The sequence below is a fragment of the Sylvia atricapilla genome, chromosome 5 (genome assembly GCF_009819655.1).
Source record: "Sylvia atricapilla isolate bSylAtr1 chromosome 5, bSylAtr1.pri, whole genome shotgun sequence".
Lineage (NCBI taxonomy): Eukaryota > Metazoa > Chordata > Aves > Passeriformes > Sylviidae > Sylvia > Sylvia atricapilla.
The window spans coordinates 48,581,896-48,602,765 of record NC_089144.1 but is presented as its reverse complement, the minus strand read 5'-3'; the positions used below and the strand labels follow the sequence as shown (position 1 = coordinate 48,602,765).

Below are 20,870 nucleotides of genomic sequence, written 5' to 3'. Positions count from 1 at the left end.
AGCCTTAATATGTACTTGATATTTCTTTAAAATTTTCCCTAAGTGATGTTTTTGCTTTCTCTGCCTTTTTTTTTTTTTTTTTTTTTTTTTTTTTTTTAACCTCTAATATCAGCCATTTTGGCCAATGGGAACTGGAATAGCCAGGGGATTTTTGGCTGCAATGGACTCTGCTTGGATGGTACGAAGTTGGTCGCTCGGAGCTAGTCCTTTGGAAGTTCTTGCAGAGAGGTAATGGAGATAGTGAATACATTTACAATTCTAATCCAATCCTCCGACATCTCATCTTTCGTTCCAGTTTCTTTTAGTACAAATATGTAGACAGAATGGAAGATACTGACTGTCACTGTTTTTAGAGAATGCTTGAGGGTATAATTCAATTGAAGTTAAAAAATTTCAAAGGAGTTGATAAACTGCAGTGTACAGAGGAGCAAGAAATGTTGCTATTCCTGGTCCTAGTTTTAAAAGATTAGATGAGGAATTTTTTTTTTTTTAGGCGCTTATTGACATTGCATGGACAAAGTGAACCTGACTAAATGTCACCAGCCCTTCAGTGGCAAACCAGATGAAGATGGAGGTGCCTTTAAAGCACCAAATACAAAAGTGCTTGCCATCTCCTATTATCTTGTGAATACTTTTATTTCCTTTTAAGGAAGCTGTGACCTGCTATTTTTCATGTTGTCCTTGGCCACTTTGTTTCATCTAAGGCAAACAGCATCTTGTCTCTTGTGAAGCATTGAGTTCTTGATGTTTTAATCAGCTTTGCCTAAGTATTGTTTTGATGACTCCAGGTGCTCTCTTGGAGATCAGAACTCAGGTAACTGGAAGATGGAGTAAGGAAAAGTAGTAGTTTGTAGGTCCTATTTTAAACTTCAGCAACTGCAGCTTCTGACCATCAGGAGCCATAGTATAATTTCTAAAATTGCATAATGGCACAATTCATACTAAAAATGCCATTTGTTTGAATTTTAAAAAAAAAACAGTGAGGAAAATACTGTTGCTGTTGAAGCCAGACTTCATCACCTTTCCATTAGCCACTTCAGACAGCAGTATAGATCTTCCCTGAGCTTTCTCTTCCATATACTGAACAAGCTCAGTTCTCTTGGCCTCTCCTCCCAGGGCAAAATGCTCCAGTCCCCTTGGTGGCCCCTCTTCCTGAGCCCCTCCTGTGTCTCAGTGTGTTTATTGTACTGGGCAGCCCCTTCAGTTTCATGAAGTGTATTGTTCTCTTCCCTCCTTTGAAATTCTGAAGTTGTATTAAAGTGCAGATTTTAATATGCTTGTGCTCTTAGCAGTGTCAGAAGTGGTTAGATTTCTGATTTGAATGTTTATCTCTCCAGAGTTTATTTAGCCATAGTAGTAGTGATGCAGCTCTTTAAAAAAAAAACAAAACAAAATAGAACAAAACCTCAAACCAGCCAAAACAAACCAAAAACTCCAAACCACCACAAAGCCTAAACAAAACAAACAAACCAAAACAAAACCCCAAAGTTTTTTGGTTTTTTTTGTGTTATTTTCCCAAGGGAAAGCATTTATAGGCTGCTGCCTCAGACCACCCCAGAGAACGTGAGTAAAAACTTCAGCCATTACAGCATTGATCCTGCCACCCGATATCCCAATATCAACGTCAACTTCTTGCGGCCACAGCAGGTAAATCACAAATGGTGCTTCTTAGTGCTTGTAATCTGCAGTGTCTGTCCTCAGGTGAAGCTTGTTCCCAATGTTTTGTGAACAGAGAGTGATGTGTGTATGACATGGAAGCAGTGAAAGGCAGCTGCATGAGTCAAGAGTAGACTTTTGTACTTGAACAAATTCCTTTTTAGGGATGTTTGATAATTTTGACTGCGATATAACGATGCATGAAACCTATAAATTTGTGTTTTCCACGTGTGCATGTGCGTTTTCTTTGAAATAATCCAGTCTAGCAGTCTGTCATTGCAATTTGGTATTCACTGAGCAGCAGCAGTCAGCTGGACTGTTCAGCACTGATGAGCTGATCCTTGCTGTTGTGAGGTTCTTGGGGTCAGATTTTGGCTACTTACATGTACTTGTCTTCCTTTTTGTACCTTGGGATGCCTCCTTATTGTCTTCTGGTTATAGCTGTGTGTATCTGGGGTGCGTAAGGTGTTGATTGTCTTAAATGTTTTTGTGTGTCATTTTAGGTACGCCACTTGTATAATACAGGAGACTTGAAAGACATTCACCTGGAGATAGAGAATTTTGTGAACTCCAGGACACCAAAGCTGACTCGAAATGGTAGGCCTGCCTGCTGTCCTATTCCTTTGGGTATTCTGGAGCTGGATCAGTGCAGGAACTAGAGAGCAGCAGGGCTTTAGGGTATTACTTAACCAGTCTCTGCATTTAGGGAATATATCCAGCAATTGTTTTGTCAGCAGTCTGAGCTCACAATTTTCCATCAACATGGGAAGTTATTTTTATTTGCCAAATTTCCCTTGCCTTATAATGCTGTTAATTTTCTAAGCATATTTGTTTGTATAGGCAGTTCTTTCCACCTCCTTTATCCATAATTATGTCCTTGCTTCAAGTGCAGAAGCCTGGACTGAGTTCACTCTAACAGTAGACTCAGAACTCTTAAAAATGTAACAGAAGGTATTGCTTGTGCAGTCTTGCATGTTCCTGTTTTCCTTTTCTTCGTCTCATCTCTCAACTAAATGAAACCTCTACTTTGCTTGCATTATTCTGAGAACTAGATGCCTTGTGATAAGCCTTTCAGATCTGTCTACTTGTCTCTCCCCTGAGGGCTGTGTCAGACTTTTCCTTTTGCACGTGTTGTCTTGGATGCCCAGAGTGTGTTTTGGGATTCCCAGAGAGGCTCTTTGCTAAGCCTTCCTTTCACTGCTGAATAGCTGTGTAGTGTCTGCTGTTTGCCCTGCAGCCATGTCCCTTTAGGCTGTAATCTCATCAAATCTTCTGATGAGACAAGGTCAGAATAGTTCAGTGCCTTTAACTGAAAGTTTTCAAGGGAGAAGAAATTGTTACAGAAGTACGTTTGCAGTTCTTCCTCTAGAAATAGTATATGTGGGCTTAGAGAGAGCATTGCTACTGTATGTCCTTTTGATCATGCTTAACAAGCCTTTGCAACTGTTTTATATTTCCTGGGGCTCTTTTACAATGGCTAGGATGAAAAGTCTGGCAAGTTACAACTTAGATAATTGCTTTTCAGCAAATTAAAAATACTTTCTTGGATTTAAAATAGATATGATAGCGTTTTTCAAAGAAAATAAGGATCCTGTCTTCCATTGCTCATTGTACTCATGCTTTTTTAGATTAAGGTTTTGCTTGTTGATTCGTGGAGTTTGTGTTGTATTTAGAATTTGAGCTGTTGTGCATTTCTATTTTGAAAGATGCTGGTTTTTTTTACAGAGTCTGTAGCTCGCTCTAGTAAATTGCTCAGCTGGTGCCAGAGGCAGACTGATGGATATGCTGGTGTTAATGTGACAGATCTCACAATGTCATGGAAAAGTGGCTTAGCTTTGTGTGCCATTATCCACAGATACCGTCCAGACTTAATGTGAGTAATTGGCTGCTTCAGATAACTGGGAAGAGCAGGAAATTAGTGGTGATGGAGGCTAATAATATGGCGTTAGAGGCAGTGCATTTATGACTTTAAAAATGGATTGAAATGAATTCAATTAAACTTGATGGAAGCCAACGTCCAGTTATTAACTATCAGAGTGGAAGGTCATGATAGCTTGATGAATTTGAAAATAAATGTGTTTTCATTTTCCCTTCTGGATGATTTGGCAGAACTAAGCTTCAAATTGGTACTGATTGGAAAGCATTATTGACTGACAGATTTTGTATGTGAGGTGAGTAAGGGAACAGTTCATAGCTTCAGTTAAATCTCCTGTGAACAAGTCTCTGCATGGTCCTTTATGAATTTCCTGTTTAACAAAGGAAGCCTTTCTGAAGTCTTCCAGACTACTCTTTGTAGAAGTAGTGACCCACAGCCTAAATAGAGAGGTTTTTACTGTTTGCACGGTGACTAGGTTGGGTGAATGGCAGAGGTGTTCTCTTCAGTGATATATTAGGTAAAACAGTGCTCAGATTCTCAAATGGGAAATCATTGGCTGGAAAAAGTGATGGTAGCAAGGACTCTGGTGCTTTAATCTGAAATGTCTCCAACTTCCCAAAGGGACATCAAGAAAAGTAAATTCTAGAGCTGTACTTGAAGATGTAATCCACTGTAAAACACACTGAAAAAATATGGTGTTATTCCAATCCATATGCACTGAATTACTTCTGTATTGGTATACTTGAGTTAACCTGAGCTACACTGTTTAATAATTTTATAACTTGTGTAGGGTTCAAACAGCTTTTGAATTGGTTCATGTAACTCTCTACAAGCTATAGCTTTTTAGATAGTTAGGCAAGTTTTGGAAAAAGCCAGCAGGACAAAGCTATGGATCAGTCAAGAAAAAAGGGGACCAAAAAAGTCAAGATTTAATTTAGTTCCAAGCACACAGATGATTTTATATAGGGGAAAATGTACAATCTTCCAGCAAAGGAGGAAGTGGAGATGTATTTCAGAGGATAATGCTTTTTAAGAAGAAAAGTCTAGGTTTTTAGGAAGACCAGACAAATTTAAAAAGAATATATTTGAGCCAAAGTTCACTGTAATTAAGTAGCATCAACTTTGCCATGTTGGTGACAAATAAAATTAGGATTTCAAGTGGGGAAAAAAAAAGGATGGATGTCTGAGTTCTTTCAGAAAGATACTGGGTTTTTTTACAGAGTCTGTAGCTCGCTCTAGTAAATTGCTCAGCTGATGTCAGAGGCAGACTGATGAATATGCTGTTTTCTGCTTGATTTAGTGCAAGACCTCTTTTTGCCCTTTGCAGAGACTTTGATTCCTTGGATGAGCACGATGTGGAGAAGAATAACCAGTTGGCTTTTGACATTGCTGAGAAAGAGTTTGGAATATCTCCCATTATGACTGGAAAGGAAATGGCATCTGTTGGAGAGCCAGATAAGCTCTCAATGGTGATGTACCTCACACAGTTCTATGAGATGTTCAAAGACACCATCCCCTCTAGTGGTAAGCAGTTTGGGGCACTTAAAACATCTTCAAAACATCTTTGATCAGAACTTAAAGATGTAATTAGCTAACCCAAATCAATATGGCCAGCCTTTAAATACTGATAATGTGGTTACGGCTCTTTATAACTGATGATCTTAATTCACGTGTAGTGAATATAGTATGTATAATTTCTAAAACTCTGGACTCTTTTTAAGAATACTGATGTTCATGCCTCTTAAATATAAAAGTAAATAGAGTAAACACAGTATTTATTATGGGTGGTTATAAACCCTGAAAGAACTGCTTTGGGCAAAATGAAAAAGCAGAATAGCTGAGAAAGGTGTTAATTCTAGACATTAGACATTTTGTACAGAGAATTTAAGAAAGACTGCTATGTTAAAAAGGAATCAGTGAGTCCTTCAGTTGCTTTAAATAACAGCACCACAGGAAAGAACTTAATGGAATTCCCTTTTTCTGCCTGTTTTCACTAACAGATAGCCTGGACCTGAATGCAGAAGAAAAGGCTGCCCTGATTGCCAGCACCAAGTCTCCCATCTCCTTCCTCAGCAAACTGGGCCAGAGCATCTCTCGGAAGCGCACTCCCAAGGTAAGCAGGCACAGCCCTGGGACAGTCCAAACAGTGGCACTAAAAATGCAGCTGTTAGTGCAGTTAGTTTGCAGGAGACCATGTGTTCACCAGCTCTTGGTATGGGACAGTGCATGACATTTATGACTACAAAATTGCATCTGTGTATGTACTCTCAGTCTTAAAATCTTAGCTTTGTGGTAGTGTTTGGGCATGTATTTTCTCTTGGAACAAAGCTGCTTGCTCAGTTTTCAATGATTTGAAAGCATTGAAGAATTGTCCAGTTGAAGGTAGGAATCTCCTAAGGAGTGTCTAAGAAAAAACCTTTGTCTTAAAGAAATGGCAAATGAGCACAGAGAATTAAATAAGCTTTGCAACTAAACTGATTAAGTGCACTGATGACATTTATCTCAGCCCAGAGAGGTATGAGAGTAATTTTTGTTTTGTTTCCCCTACTCCTTCTGTTTCCAGGACAAAAAAGAGAAGGAACTGGATGGTGCAGGAAAGAGGAGAAAAACTAGCCAATCTGAGGATGTAAGTATTACAGTGAGAGGTGACAGGGAGCAAAATAAATGGTAGGTACCTTTTTCCCACTTCAGTTCTTTCATTTTTAAATATCGAGGCAGGATGGATTTATATAGGATTTTTTTTATCTAAAATTTAATTCTTCTTCAGCAGTTGCACTTTCATGGTATCTTTAGTGCAAATGACTAATGTTTATGAAAGAATACTATGTAACAAATGGAATGTTGCAGTTCCCTGATGTTCTGCTTTTATTGCAAATTACCATAGTTTGCTGAGGACATCAGCACTCAAAACTTCTTAGTAAAGTTGTGCAGTATTGTCAGAAGTTTGATGCATATTTAAACCTTTATCTTGGTTTGTGCAAAAACCATACATTTCCAGTGTGCCCTAGAAGGTAGTCCTTCAAAATCAGTGTTTGTAGCCAAATGGGTACAGGTGAATTAAAGTTCAGTGCTCTGGGTTTGTTGGCTGAAGATGGGCCTTTGGTCTATGTCAAAGGCTTCACAGAGGTGTTTCAGCTGAGATCTTTTTTGTAGGCAAGTGTATCAAATAAAGTTAAAAAGATAAGTAAAGTTTAACAGAACATTTGATGATTTGCCAAAGGAAATTAAAATCTGAGCTTTTAAGTGAGGCTAAGAGATTTATCTATAGCATAAGTGACTTTTCACAGCAAAGGGGTAGAAAGGAAAAGGTGATCTGGTTGTATCTTGTTGAATTTTGATGTCACTGACTGTTAGGAGGACCTCCCACGAAGCTACAGAGAAGACAGGCCCACACTGGTGAGTGCCCTGACAGAGAGGAGAATTGATGCTGCCATTGGGAATCAGAACAAAGTCAAGTCCATGGCAACCCAGCTCCTGGCCAAGTTTGAAGAGAATGCACCAGTGCCGTCCTCAAACTTACGAAGACAGGTAGGAGAGGGATAATAAACCCCTTTGTTTTGGAATTGTAGAGGAAAACCGTGAATGACAGCATGCATTCCTCCAGACTGGATGCTAGTGTTGCTTTTCTACTTCAAAGGCTCTCCTAGAGAAGATTGAAGTTTACCCAAAGCTTAAAATTTAGAAGCACAGAGTGGAGAAGAACTTCCTAAAAAAAAAAAAAAAAAATCAGTTTCTCTGTTATTGCCCTTAATATGTAATCTTTCACAAATATCTTACAAGCAATCCAGCAATTTACTTTCTTTTATAACTATTACTGGTCTTTAAAAGTTTTCCAGGAATGTTCTGCTTATCCTGTTTAAGAACAACTATTTGATTTCTGATTTGAAGATTTTCATATCAGGTTACATCTGTTTGTTCTTGTGAAGTGTGGTTAAGCTTTGTACGTGTATGTATGTGCAGCAGATAAATGCCTGGGAGTTTCTTGGCAATCAGGGTGCTTGTGTCATTCCAAGTGAGGCCTGTTTGTTATCCAGGATTGGTATCTGAACTGCTGCAACTGCAGGGTAATTGTCTTTGAAGTCAGATTGAGTCACTTCAAGCTGCTGCTTGGCAGTGCAGTGTCAGCAGGATGAGGCTCAGTGTGGTTTAAGTGCCAGAGTCTTTGCTCTGCTGCATCAGTCCATCTCCACAGCTTGTGCCAAGCTCTGTGCTGCCATGGCCACATCATGAGTGGGACCTGACCTGGCTGCTTGAAAGCCAGGTCAAGTTTGTCTATGCCACACTACATCAGCATTAGTGTAACACAGTAAGAATGCTGATCTCTATCCACACAATACAATGTTTCTTCAGCTGCTACATTGGCTGGCATACTCAGCCAATGATTTGAAGAAACAATGAAATTAGAGGAAAGGTCCAAAAATATGTGAAGTTTCCCATTTTTGGATGTTCTTTTCCTTTTTATATTTTATTTGCTAAATGAATTCTTCCCTGCCCTATTTTTTTTTTTCCTTAAATGTTTGTCTGTCTTATTCTGTATTCCATTCCTATGGCTTTCTTGGAGTTTTCTTCACTATTTTATCTTTCCTCCTTGGTCCCACCTTCCCTACAACCTGCATGCAGCAACCTGTCCTGCCTTATCAAGAACGTGTTCACAGCCAAGCATCCAGCAGACGAGAGCAGGGCCGTGCTCCCATACCCCAGTGGAAACAGGTAAAGAAACTCATTCTGACTACAATGCACTGCACCCAACACCACCTATCACTGGTGTGCTTTTAAGCCAGTCCTTTTCCAGCATCTTGTCTGAGTTTGTTATTTTAAATGACTTTCAGTGAATAAAGTCAGCAGCTCCCTTTGGTGATGATGTATGGTTTAATGTTTCAAAAATATTTAATCAAATTTTCCCTGCCCTCTTCTGCGAGTTTTAACTTACCAAGGTTTTCATGGATGTTGCAGCAGAGATTTTTGCTATAGAATTTCTAGCTTCTTCTGTTAGACATAGAGGAAATATGTAAGCAATTTATGGCGACTCATGAGGTAAAAGATGTCATATCATCTATGATATTAAAGCTCTTCCTTGATATAATGAGTAAAATTGATTATCAGTTTTGCTATTCCTATGTGAAATCTTAGGTATTCTGTAGTTGCAGGATACTTTCCTGTGGTTTCCCTTTCTTTAATGACACTTTCTTTTATCCAGCTTTCCTTGCCAACTTTTCACACTTGTTATTTTGCAGACTCCTGTGGTACTGTGAATTCAGTAGATTTTAGGTTTTCTTCCACAGAAGGGTTCAGAATAGGGATCAACAGCAGAAAAAACAGTGGGTATCAAAATTGATTTTCTCTCCAGTGATCTGGGCCATTGTCACTGGTGCTGTTTTTCTTTCAGCCATGCACTTTCCAAACCGAAGTCTTCTAATAGATGATCTTTTCAGGCATTTGAGGATACTTATCTCACTGGCTTCATCTGTTTCCACTGTTTCCTTGTGCAAATGGCCTCCTCATGTTTCTGAGAGTGCTCAGAGATTTTTTGCTGACAGCCATAATTTGGAGAAACATTTACTTCTTTCTGGCTTTAGTTTAATCAGAGCGTACTTCAGAGTCAAGAGGAAGACGATGACACTGCTTTGGAAATTTGCTGTTCTTGATGAATATGGATTCACAGTGATCTTCACGTCTGAGGCATTCAGCACAATTAATGCTGCATGTCATGACTGGTGCTATGATCTAGAAGATTTCTTTACAAGGAAGAAGACCTGAGCCCAGGGGAGTTATTGTCATTAGAACTGTCAGGATGCTTTGGTTTCCTGACTCAATGTTTGTTCTTCTACCTTTTGTCTCATCAAAATCTTCTTTATAGGCTAATGAGCACTTTGAGATGGATTCACATCATTCATGATTAAGGCGAATTTTATTTCTTAAGAATACTTAGCAAGGAAAAAAAAAACCCAACCTGATGCAGAAGATCTCTACAATATTAAGTGAGTTGATGAGCACTGCTTATATTACTTCCTAGAAAAAGGAAAACTGGATTGCACTGGTTGTCTCTCCCTGTTTTAGCACTTGGAGAACACCACATTCCTGCACCCTTGAGATTTGTATTTGAACCTGTTACTGAAAGTTTATGGAGGGTTTATAATTAAGCCTTTATAGTGAAATGCAAAAGTTCTTCTTGTCATCCTTTTATCATTGATAAAAGAAGGACAAAGTTTTATTTCCGGTTTTTATTGAGGATTTTTCTCCTCACCAGGGAGCAGGTTTTTGGTTTTGTTTGTTCTTGTTTATATCTGCACTACACAGCTTAAAAGAAATTTTAAAAAAGGAAGAAAAAATTCTTCTGCTCATCCTTGACATCAGTAGCATCTCTGTATAGGAAGCAGTAGGGTTTCTTTGAAGAATCTTTCTGCAACAGTTTTACTTTCAGAGGATTTAAATTCGTTTTTTCAACACTGGCAGTGATTGCCTTGTGTGGGTTATTTACCTCTCAATATTACACATGGAGATGATCTTTCCTTGATTGGCTTTAGTGCATCAATGGAAGATGATTGATTCCTGGGTGCAGATTTCTTGCAGGATTTGCAGTGCTTTTGTAATGAAGAAGTATAAAACTGGGTCTCAAGGATGCAAAATCTGCAGGAAACAAAAGGATCAAAACCCCATTGACAGGGTCCTGTTCCAAAGGTCCCTTACTGTGTGGCTGAGGAAGGGGAGAATATTGGTTACCTTCATTCAAAAGCCATGGACATGCACAGAGCCATTTATTTGGACAGAACAGAGATCAGCTGAGACCACTGAGCCAAGCAGCCAGCTTTGCCGAGCCTGGACAGAAACCCTTCCTGCAGGAAGTTGTTGCTGGAGCAGTACCTAGGCTGACTGCTGAGATTTCTGGTTCTGGTTGCTTGGGCAAGCAGAACCTGATAGACATGAGACTGCAGCTTTTGATGGGGCTGGACTGGCCTTCTGTGGTGACATTGGTCACTCTGGCTTTATAGCTCATCCCTGGGTGACAGACTGCCAGCAGGGGAGTGCTGCTGAGTACCAGGATCTGTCACAGAATCACCAGGTTGGAAGAGACTTTCGAGATCATCGAGTCCAACCCAGTCCTAACACCTCAGCTAAACCACAGCACCGAGTGCCACATCCAGTCTTTTTATAAACACATTGGTGATGTGACTCCACCACCTCCCCAGGCCACACCAGTGCTTTATCACTGCACTTGCTGTAAAGGATTAGTATTGCTTCTGACAAGTTCTTCAGGGAGGATGCCTATTTGCTGGAAAGAGCTGTCCATGAAGCTTTTGGTAAGATTTCTCTTTCGGCACAAGTGTTGAAGTTCATGAGCAGAAACTTCTGCTACTGACTGAATATATCACCTAGCAAATACCTTCTAGTGGAGAGTGCTTTGAAGAGGAGCAAAGCAGCTCCTATGGGGACAAAGGAGGGGGATGGTGTTCCTGAGAGAAACCACAGCTTGCCTAATGTTCTTACTAGCTGGCAAAATGAAGTTGAGATCCACTCTTTGGGAGAAGGGCAGTTATAGAACTGACAGGTTTGTTTCTTCCTGTCTTTTGGATCCTGCATGGAAGAGGAAAGTATATTGCAAAAGCCTAAGAGCGGTCGCAAGGAAGAGAGTTGCAAAGGAAATGGTCTGGGTTTGACCCACAGTCTTGATGAGAAATGGGCATCTGTCAGATAGTGTTCCTAAGCTGTACTTGCTTACCAGCTTAAATGTAGAATCTTGCTTTACCCTTGGATTAAGGCATTAGGTGGGCAGTTACCATCAGCTTGCAAGGCAGGATACCTCTGTGTGTTGTGTAGGTTGGGCAGGAATGGCTTGCTATGAGAGAATTCCTAGAAAGAGTGAAATCCTGGCAGAATGTGTTCTGAAGCAGTTTTTACTTTGATCACAAGACCTCTAATGCTGTCTCTCTTGGAAAGGCAATATCTTCCTAAAAGCAAAGGGGTTAAAAACCCCACCAAATCTGCTCCTCACAGAATTCTGTGTGGCTTGCATCCTTTGTGAATTGGATTATAAAGTTGGATTTATTGAGTTACACGTTGAGGATGTTGACCTCTGTTGTCAAAGTTGGTTTTGTGTTCTTTGAGCACCAGAGCAGCATCTAATGATGCATGAAGATATTTTGAAGTGAATGTGCACAGAGGAAATGTAATTTTTTTACATGATGGTAATATCATCTAAAAAGGCTGGATTGTCTCTCATGTTGTGGTGGTTAATCTCCTCCATTAAATGCCTGCTTCTGTAAGATGGTATTCCATCATGTGCTCTATTGCTTTCTGAGCTATTTTGGCTGCTTTTGGGAAAGAGCATCTCATCCAGGATCATGAAGCCATTGAAAGCCATATTCAGAAGAGGATCTGACTGGGCATGGTGTGAGACAAACCTTTTAAACTGAATTTTCCCCTGGATTTCCAGACTCTCAGCTTATAGCCTTCAGCAGTCTTCTGCTATTGTTCCATAGGTCTCCTGTCAGCAGCAACTTCTGTGTGTAATGGATAAGCTTAAATCATGTTTCGTGTGTACAACGATACTTGTAAGATGCAGATCCCACATCTTTTGGTCCACATCTTTTCTGCCTCTAGAGATCTGCTTATTCTCTTGACACCGTTCCCTAAAGGGCAGTAGTACAAACTTTGCAGTAATTTTGTTGGAACTGTGTTTTTTTTGAAGATAAGCACTGACTTAGGTGACCACAGACAGCAAGAGCTGAAACCTCAACAGAGGAGAACTTAAAACACTAATGACTTCTGCAAATACTGCTTTTTACCTTAGATTTTTAATTTAAGTATGTTGATGATTTTCTGCTTTCCTGTAGTCATCCTTTGTGTGCTTGGAAATTCATTCTACTGGAGGACTAACTTGAACATGTACTTCATCCATTTATCCAGTATTGTATTCTGCAATTTGCCTTGGAAAAATAAGCAAGTTTGTGAACATTTTGACCTTTGAAATGCAAACTTGGCCATGGACAAATGAAAATCCATGAGCAGCTCTATGCTTGAGAATGTTGCCATGCTTTCAGTTAGAAATTAGTGACTTCATCGCTGAGCCTTTTGAAACAGTGTATAAATGTTCCTCATCCACTGCAGTGCCAAGGCATATGCTTTAGTGTAAGCTGCTTGTAGCATCTGTTTGAGATAGAGGAGTTATTATTTATTTGTTTTGTTGAAGAGAGCACCCAAAGAGATGTTAGTGCCAGCTCATCTGCAAAGGCAGTAATAAACATCTGTAATATCTCCATACCATGTGCAGTTTTTTACAGACTTATCTAACAGAGGCTTTGGATAGACAACATTTTTTTTCCCAGTGCAACAATTTCCAGATATGCTCTGGTGAAGACTCAAAAAGAAAGGAAAAATCAGGTAGAAGGCACATTAATAAACAAGAAATAGTGGGAGAAAGTCTGTACATAGAAAGGAGTACAGCACTAGAAGGCCTTGTTTTCTGGTGTGTAAATTGAGGACATTTTATGTGCAATGTGTAATATGCAGACTATTAGATACAGCTCTATTTTATCTATAAGCCAGCTGGATTTCTGTTCTAATAGAATGTAGTACATTTAAGCTTGCCTCAGATGGTGCAATGTCTGTAAGGCAGAGAGGAAGAATCTGAAGCTGGGAACAGAACACTGAGACCTGAATTGTATTAGTAATGAGCTGCAAGCAAGAGTAATCAGGTCAACAGGATGGATATTTTTAAGCATTTTAAGGCACAGCAATAAGTAATTTTTCATGAAGCGAAGAGAGCAGTCCAGCTGTGCTATGGAGAGTTCCAAGGTTTGCCTTTATCTGACTGTAGGACCTTGACTCAAAAGCTGTTGGTTTAATTGCTCCTTGATACAAGTCTGTGTTCACTGACTGTCAAATGTGATCCTGTGGCTCTGGGTGAAAACTGGGGTCTCTCATCTTCAGATACACTGTGGCTTCAGCTTATTTGAGAGAGGTGTGAGCTGAGGATCATGGTCTCAGTTCATGCGTTCTGGCCTGTCTCACCAAACCACTGGTAATGTTACCTCTTTTCTACCATTATTATGATTTTTTTTTTCTTTTTCTCTTTTAAAAAAAAGATGAGGCATAAGGAACGTTCTCGGACCTGCCCCAAAAAAGTGATCATGCTTTCTTCTTGCACTCCATCTTCCTCTCCATCGTATCCCAGGCAGCAGGTGATTCCCTCTGCATGCTCTGTCCCTTTCTCTTCATTGCTGCTTGTACGAGTGACTAGCTCAGTTATCAAATAGCTTATTTACAAACACATTTCCAATTTTCTTCCTTTCAGCTACTGAGGTGATTCTCAGCCTCTTAGGTTAGGAGGATAGGGCAGCATTAACTCACTGGAAGCATGAAGACTCTCCACTGGAGATTTGAGATTTTGCTGTAGGCAAATTTTTATTACAGCAGCCTTTCTCAGTTTTGAGATGCAGCAAAGTAGAAATTAAATTGGAGTAATGCAGGGAAAGAAAATTAAACTTTATTCTATGTCCACTCTCCATTTAAATAGGTGTCACTGAAAATTTGCCCTTGTATCCATGTAACTTTTTTAGGCTTGCTTATCTGAAATAGGTTTTGAGTGTTGTAGTGGCCTGCACATGTCCACTGTATTCCTTGTGTTTCTCCCACACCAGGCTCTTGTCTCAGTCTGTCTGACATTGAACCTGGAGCAGTGGGAGCTGTTCTGAGCACAGTATATAAATGTGCATCCAGATGTTTGTGCACATGCATATGTTGTCCCAACTTAAATATTACCTGAAATCCTTCTAATGCCTCTGTCTTCTTGTATATTGTCATTGTGCTTCTTTGAGTTGTATCCTTTCAAATTACTTGTTTTGTTTTCCTACTTTCAAATCCACTTCTTGATCAATCCTGAACTAGAAGTCCTGAAAAGGCAGTTGCAGCTCCATAGAGCTGTCATGACATAATGTAAGGATTGTACAAATTAATTTCCCCAGAGATGGAGCATGTTTCTTTGCTGGGCTCTTGTTTGCCTGTAAACTGTAAAAAGGAGCTTTACCTTTTAGCAGAGTAGACAAGTTTTATTCTTTGGCAGAAAGTTTGACTTGCCTTATTGCTGTGATTTCTCAAATTTTAATTGCATGTTGCAGTTTATCTGGTGTAATTATTGCCAGCCTCCAGGACACACATTCTTTGCTGCCTCTGTGGTGTTTGCATCTGCAAGATAGATCAGCTCTGCCTACTGATCCCGTTTGAAACTGTCCTAACAAAAAAGAGGTTGATTTTTTTTTCTGCCTCACTGTGAACAGCAGACTTTTCAGCTTTTCAGGAAGGATGCAGGAGAGGACATCTAGGTAGAATGGGTAAGGAAAGCCCTTTTCATTAGCAAAACCTGCAGTTAAATTGCAGTGTAATGTTATCAGATGATGTCATAGCTAGCTGCCTTCCTTGTGTCAAAATTTTGAAAAATTTGTTTGGTACATTTTGTGAAAGAAGAAAGGTTTTCCCCAACCTTACAGATAGAGAAACTAAGGCAGTTAAATGCTGAGTTTTACTTTCTAATTTATAGTGTGGGATTCATTTTCCATGTAGAGAAATTTGTTTTCACTCACTAAGGATCTGGTATCTCTGTATTTTCTTTCTGTCACCTCTCCAAGTGTTTGTTTGTCCTGTGTCTTTTTGGTTGCTTAGCTCAGTCATGAAAGCTGCTACCAAGTGTATTTTGACCATTTTCTATGTTGTGTCCTACAGAATTCTTCCTTCTTTTAACTCAGGAGTTTTTACCCTCTGTGCTACAGAACTGATGTTAAACTCAGTTGAGTAATCTGCTTTTGGAGACATTCTTATTCCTTAGGAATGATTTTTTTCCCTGAAATTGTCTTGGCCCAGGCCTCATAGCAAGTCAGATGAATCTGTATCCTTGTTACACTGATGTCTTTTAAAGCCTTTAATTCTGCTCTTCTACTGCATTTATTCTGCCACTTCTTTTAAACTTTCCATCTCCTTCCTCTGAACTAACATCACAGTATGAGTTATACTGAGTGTCTTACCATCTTCATTGCACTAATTTGATTACACTGTGGTACTGTGTTGTTGTTTATTGACTTATATATTTATATTACTTTTTAAAAAAATTCCCTTCAGGAGCCAACTTATTATTGCCGGTTTTAGAACATTCTTAATAAACTTCTGCTCTTGTTATGGCTTCTTTTCTGCCTGCATCATAAGAGAAATCAGATAAAGTGTGTTCTGATTAGGAAGTAGATCTGTGATTGTTTTTAAGCTCATCATTTATTGCCTGCAGAGATTCAGGGAACCTGGTGCCGGCTATCGCGGGGAGCAGAGTCCCAGACAGGAAAGGGTAAAGAGCATGAACAAATGGCATGGGTGCTGATGGCACAGAGCTGTGCTGGATGTGTGCAATACAGAGGTCAGATCCAGGGGGTGGTGAAGCACACTTATCCTAATGCTGCTGTTAACACGCTGGAACTGCTGAGAGTCGGGCAGGAGCCATCCTTTCCTGTGTGATACCCACATAAATGCATAACAAGCCTTCATCAACAGTTTGCTGTATGCTTTTATTTTGCTCTAGGTCAAGCACTTGAGCTCTTCTCATTCTTCTTTTTCTCTTACACCTCTTTAGTGAAGTATGCTGTGGCTGTAGCAGAACAAGAAGAGATATGTTTTGTGCTAATTCATGCGAACATGGTTGCATTGTGCTCACCGCTTGCTTTCTGGATGGTTAAACAACTGGCATTCCATCTTGCCTCCTACAGGCCAGAGTAAAAGGAAAAATGATGAGACATTATTTGGTATAGAGACTCTGAAGCCTTCTTAACAATGAAATATTCAACAGCCTGTCTGAATGGCTCAGTATTATAGAGAAGCATGGGAAAAGAAAAGATAGGCACTCAAAAGGACCGGTTGATTTGAATTCATATTGACAAATTAATTGACATTCCAGTACAGGCTTTGAATGAATTAAGTCATAAATGGGAGCCAGCAATAAAACTGTTGCAACTTCCTGAATGTGTTCTAACAAAAGCCTCTTGTGGACTGAATGTTTTCTGACAGGCAGTAGAAAATGAATACACGTGTCTGCAATGACACAAGCCCACAGCTTCATAACAGGCCTCAGTTTGTGAAAATGATCTAGTAGGAAGGAGTAGGTGGAACAGAAAGCAGCTTGAAAGTAGAGAGTATTATTAATGCATCTGAATGGGAGAAGTGTTTCTTGTAAACTGGGTGTGAACCCAATTTTGTGTTTTGCATTGGAGGACAATTAGTAATACAGAACAGCACCTTGGCATTCTGGACAGATCAAGCCTCAGATTTGTTGTTGCATGTGTTTGTAGTTCTGGTCCGTTTACTTTTATACTCTACAAACAAATTACCTGAAGGCTCTGTGATACTGCAGTGATAGTCCTGCCTTGTATAGCAGGCCACCTGCCAGGTCTTTTTTCATATCACTAAGTGCACCGCAAAATAGTTTAGAAACATTGATATGAAAGACCAGAATAGCAAAGGTGTCAAAATTTGTGCCTGGGGTGTATTGACATGGCAGTGCAATAAGAACAAGTAGGACAGTGAAGTTGCATAAGTGAAACTGGCAGCTTCTGTTGTGAGTATTTGATTTTGCTGTTCTTTGCTTTATTTAGACAGGCTCATTAAACATGCTCTCTTTGGCATGTGGTGTATTTACTTTGCATATATCACCATCTTTAAGAAATTAATTAGTTCTTTACAAGAACTAAAGTACATTACCCTGAAATGTGTTTTTGTACACAAATCTAAGAAACAAATAAGTACAGGTTGAGATATTTAAAGGAAATCCTTGAGAATGGAGAACTATGGGGAAATAAACTGACAAATAAGGCTCTTTTTGCATGATAAAGCCACGTTTTAAATTTATTTTTGGATGGTAATGCCGGAGAGAGAGGCTATGTGCTTGTTTGATTTTGGCTGCAGCAGTCCCAGGAAGAGTTGTGGATAACAATTAATTCAACCTTTTTTTCTTGCCCCTGAAGGTCAAAATGTAACACTTCATTAGAAAAATAGATATTGGGGAAAAAAACCCCAGTTTTCACATGAGAGCTTTTGTTACTGTTCTGCATGTGAGTGTCATACCTCTTGGCTGACATTTTGGTGTGTCTTCCTTTTTGTGCTGGTTTGTTTACCCCCTGCCTCCTTCCTCATCTCGCAGAGATCTCCTCGTTTGTTTTCTCATGACCAAGTGCCCATGAGTGTTGAGCAGAGGGCATGTCAGCTGGCTGCCCTGCTGGAGTCCAGACGTGCACTGAGGCATCAGGTGACTACAGCCCTGCCCATCTGGAGTCCTGGAGCAGTGTGGGGTTCTGGGTGCAGGTGAAATCTTGGGTCAGAGAGAGGGAAAAAAAAATCACCAAAATATGATGAGCACTGCTCTACAGTTATGTGGTTAAAACTATGTCAAGACTAATTTGTGCAGTGTCTTTATTGGACTTGCCATTTCTTAGCTGTCTACTTGTTTGGTGAGTGACCCTTTCTGTTCCTCAAAACAAAATACAAACAATGAAGTAAAAAGCAGCCTCTGAACTTCAGAGTAAATGCTGAAAACCAGCTGGGCTCTGGATCAAGTCATCTCACAGTGGTCATTTAGCAGTCAGTCGCTCACAAATTTTACTTGTTTCTGGAAGCAAGAATATTCACATTTTCCAAGCTTAATTCCTGGCTCTGTAGTACTCCTCTTGTGTCCATCCTTCCTGTGCAGTTGTTTCCAATGGTAGAGCTGGCAGTTTGTGCAGATTCCAGTGTACACTTTTGTTTTGCTTTGGTTTTGTGCTTCATTTTCTCTCCAGTGTGTTGTCTTTAGGCTATTGTGGACCAGGCCAGTTTGAACTGTGGTTTTCTTTGGTTGCTCTCTGTTTTCAGTTATCTTCAGCAGTGCTTGGCAAACTGCAGAGTGCTTTTTTGGAAAGCACCATCTACAGAAGGGATTTTTTTCATAACTTACTGTTTTGTGTTAACCATCCCAAATCAAGCTGTCTTCTTGAGCTGGAGCATAAACAGTCCCAGAACTTTTCCTGGTGGGCATAACTTATGCAAGCCCTACTAAAAAGAATTTTGTGACGTCTAGGTCACTTCCCATTGCTGGGGCTTTTTTGGGATGGCATCTTTTTCTGATGTTCTCCAAGAAGAAACAGCAAACCTTTGGCTAGATTCGAAATTTTGGGGACAAGCTCTGAATAAGACTACTTTAAATATAGAGACACCTCTTTGTTAATGGGTGCCATGACTTAATATCTCAAGCAAGGTCCACAATGCTCATGTGCATTTCCTTATTCATTTAAAATAATGAACAGAATTGAAGATCTAGACTAAAATATTTTGCTCCTACCTTTTGTAGTGCTCTCTGGAAATTTTGAAGCTCCTTCTGAGGTTGTAAAAGATTATAGCATTGCGATGCAAAGATAAAAATTATTCTTGAAATAGTCTAATTTCTGTATCATGCAGAATTGAAAAGGAGGAGTGGCTGAGAACACAAAGTAGAGGAAAGCATAAAGTGGGTAGGGCAGAGAAGAAAAAGGAAACAGATGTTGGAACATTGCAAGCAATGATGGATTATGATGTGGGATTTAAGGGAAGAAAACAAGAAAAATACTAAGAGAGAAAGTTTAGCAAAGTAAGATGTTTTCAGAGAAGAAACTTGATTAAATGTTGATGTTCAGAAAATTTTTGTATGAACAATTGTATTTCCATAAATTGGGGAAATTGTGAAAGTCAAGCTGGTTTGCATTTTGCTCAGTAAATTTAATCTTGAGGTTAGCCTATTCCAAGTGGCTAGAAGTAGCTATTTTCATGGGTCATGCAGTTACATGACATTTAGTTTTCCTTATTATATTTTAGCTTTATTATTATTTATAACTAAAACCATAATTTATTTTTCCATGAAAGCCAGTTATTCATTATGTGCATATTTTTTTCTTTCCAGACTATAATTTTTAGGAATGCACAGATTCTTGCAGTGCTGTTTGTCTGATACTACCAACCTTCAATTTTTTTCCTATTTAGATGAAGTATTTCTTGGGAGATGAGCCTAATCATCCACAGAGATCATGATAAGGGTATATTACAAGACCAAATTTTGGTTTCTCCTGTGAGGAATCGGTTTAAGAAGGATGCAGATTCTCAGTCTAATTTATTCTTTGCCATTTGATAATCAAGATCAGCAGATTATTTTATGTTGATTAATTCTTTTTTTGGTTCAGTGTTTCTAATCTGCTTACAGTGAATTTTAGGTAGGAAATTTGCTGATAATTACTGAAAATACATACAAGCTAACTTCTTTCTCTTTTGTCCACCCGGAGAGTAGACTTTTGGCTTATTCAGTTAAAATGTAGAAGAGGTTTCACGTGGCCTGAAAGATGATCTTAGTGCCTTGGGCCAGTAATAGAGAACAATGAGAGATACAGAAGGAGCAGAGGAAATTGATTTGGGGTCTTTGCCAGTGGCTTAGTTGTTGGTTGTAGGAGATTGGACATCTGTGGAAGTAGGTAACTGCTTCCAAATGGTCCTAAATAATGTAAAACCTAATAAAGAGCAAATTAAGAATAACTACCCTGCCTCACTAGGGAGAAAATAAAGATACACTGGGTATTTTTCTCGAAGTTTTCCTGTAAGAGTCTTTAAAAAATTGTTCATGATGGTAGCCAGAAAGACCTGGGTTGGGTTTTTTTTTTAATTTTCTCTTCTCTCTTAGAAAAGAACAGGTGTGATTATGTTTATTTTATGTTTTAGCCTGAGACCGAGCCGTCTCGCCGATTCTTTGTTGACCAGTGGGAGCTCTCCCTTAGCCTCCGCTCTTCCAACCGCCCTTCCTCACCCTCCTCCGACTCTCTCCGACAGGTAGCCCTCACCTGAGCACTCCAGGTGCACTCAGCTGCCTTTGCTTGCCCAGGACACCCCACGGACCACGGCCAGGCTGGCACTGCTTCACCTGCAGAACCTCTGCGCCTACTCGTGCCCAAACGAGAAGCCAGAGGCCGCCTGTGCCTGGCACAGCTCGCCATGAAGCAGTTTGAAACTAAATGTTTTTAACATTCGGTGTCCGGGAGAAGTTTGTGGTGCATCTCACACTCAAAACAGGGGTTTTGAGCACTGATAGTCCTTCTGGCTTTGCAGTGAAGCTTTCTGGTTTTGCCTGCTGCTTTTGTTGAAGTTTTGGGCTAAATGACAGAATGTGTTTGCGCATATGTGGTTAATGGAAAGTGTGAAATAAAAAGTGCTTTGGCTTTTTGAAAAATCACTAAGAATTCAAGCTAGGTACAGTTATCCTGTGTAAACAGCAGGAACTTGATTTGACCTAAGCTGGAGCAGGTTCTTTTCCTCCTTTTGA

General features: G+C 39.7%; 1 protein-coding gene across 10 annotated transcripts in view; it reads left to right on the top strand.

Moving 5' to 3' along the window:
* Positions 1–20,870, top strand: part of MICAL3 (microtubule associated monooxygenase, calponin and LIM domain containing 3) — a 152,917-nt gene that overhangs the window by 56,825 nt on the left and 75,222 nt on the right. For 7 of the 10 annotated variants that reach the window (XM_066319445.1, XM_066319446.1, XM_066319441.1 and 4 more), the window contains 13 exons: positions 113–228; positions 1,521–1,647; positions 2,160–2,253; positions 3,382–3,529; positions 4,860–5,056; positions 5,533–5,645; positions 6,096–6,158; positions 6,887–7,060; positions 8,153–8,242; positions 13,615–13,710; positions 15,801–15,857; positions 17,700–17,804; positions 20,273–20,380. In XM_066319445.1, coding sequence (XP_066175542.1) covers positions 113–228; positions 1,521–1,647; positions 2,160–2,253; positions 3,382–3,529; positions 4,860–5,056; positions 5,533–5,645; positions 6,096–6,158; positions 6,887–7,060; positions 8,153–8,242; positions 13,615–13,710; positions 15,801–15,857; positions 17,700–17,804; positions 20,273–20,380 — 1,488 coding nt within the window. The remainder of the gene's footprint in view (positions 1–112; positions 229–1,520; positions 1,648–2,159; positions 2,254–3,381; positions 3,530–4,859; positions 5,057–5,532; positions 5,646–6,095; positions 6,159–6,886; positions 7,061–8,152; positions 8,243–13,614; positions 13,711–15,800; positions 15,858–17,699; positions 17,805–20,272; positions 20,381–20,870) is intronic. The other 3 variants (XM_066319444.1, XM_066319447.1, XM_066319448.1) reach the window with 3 other exon arrangements.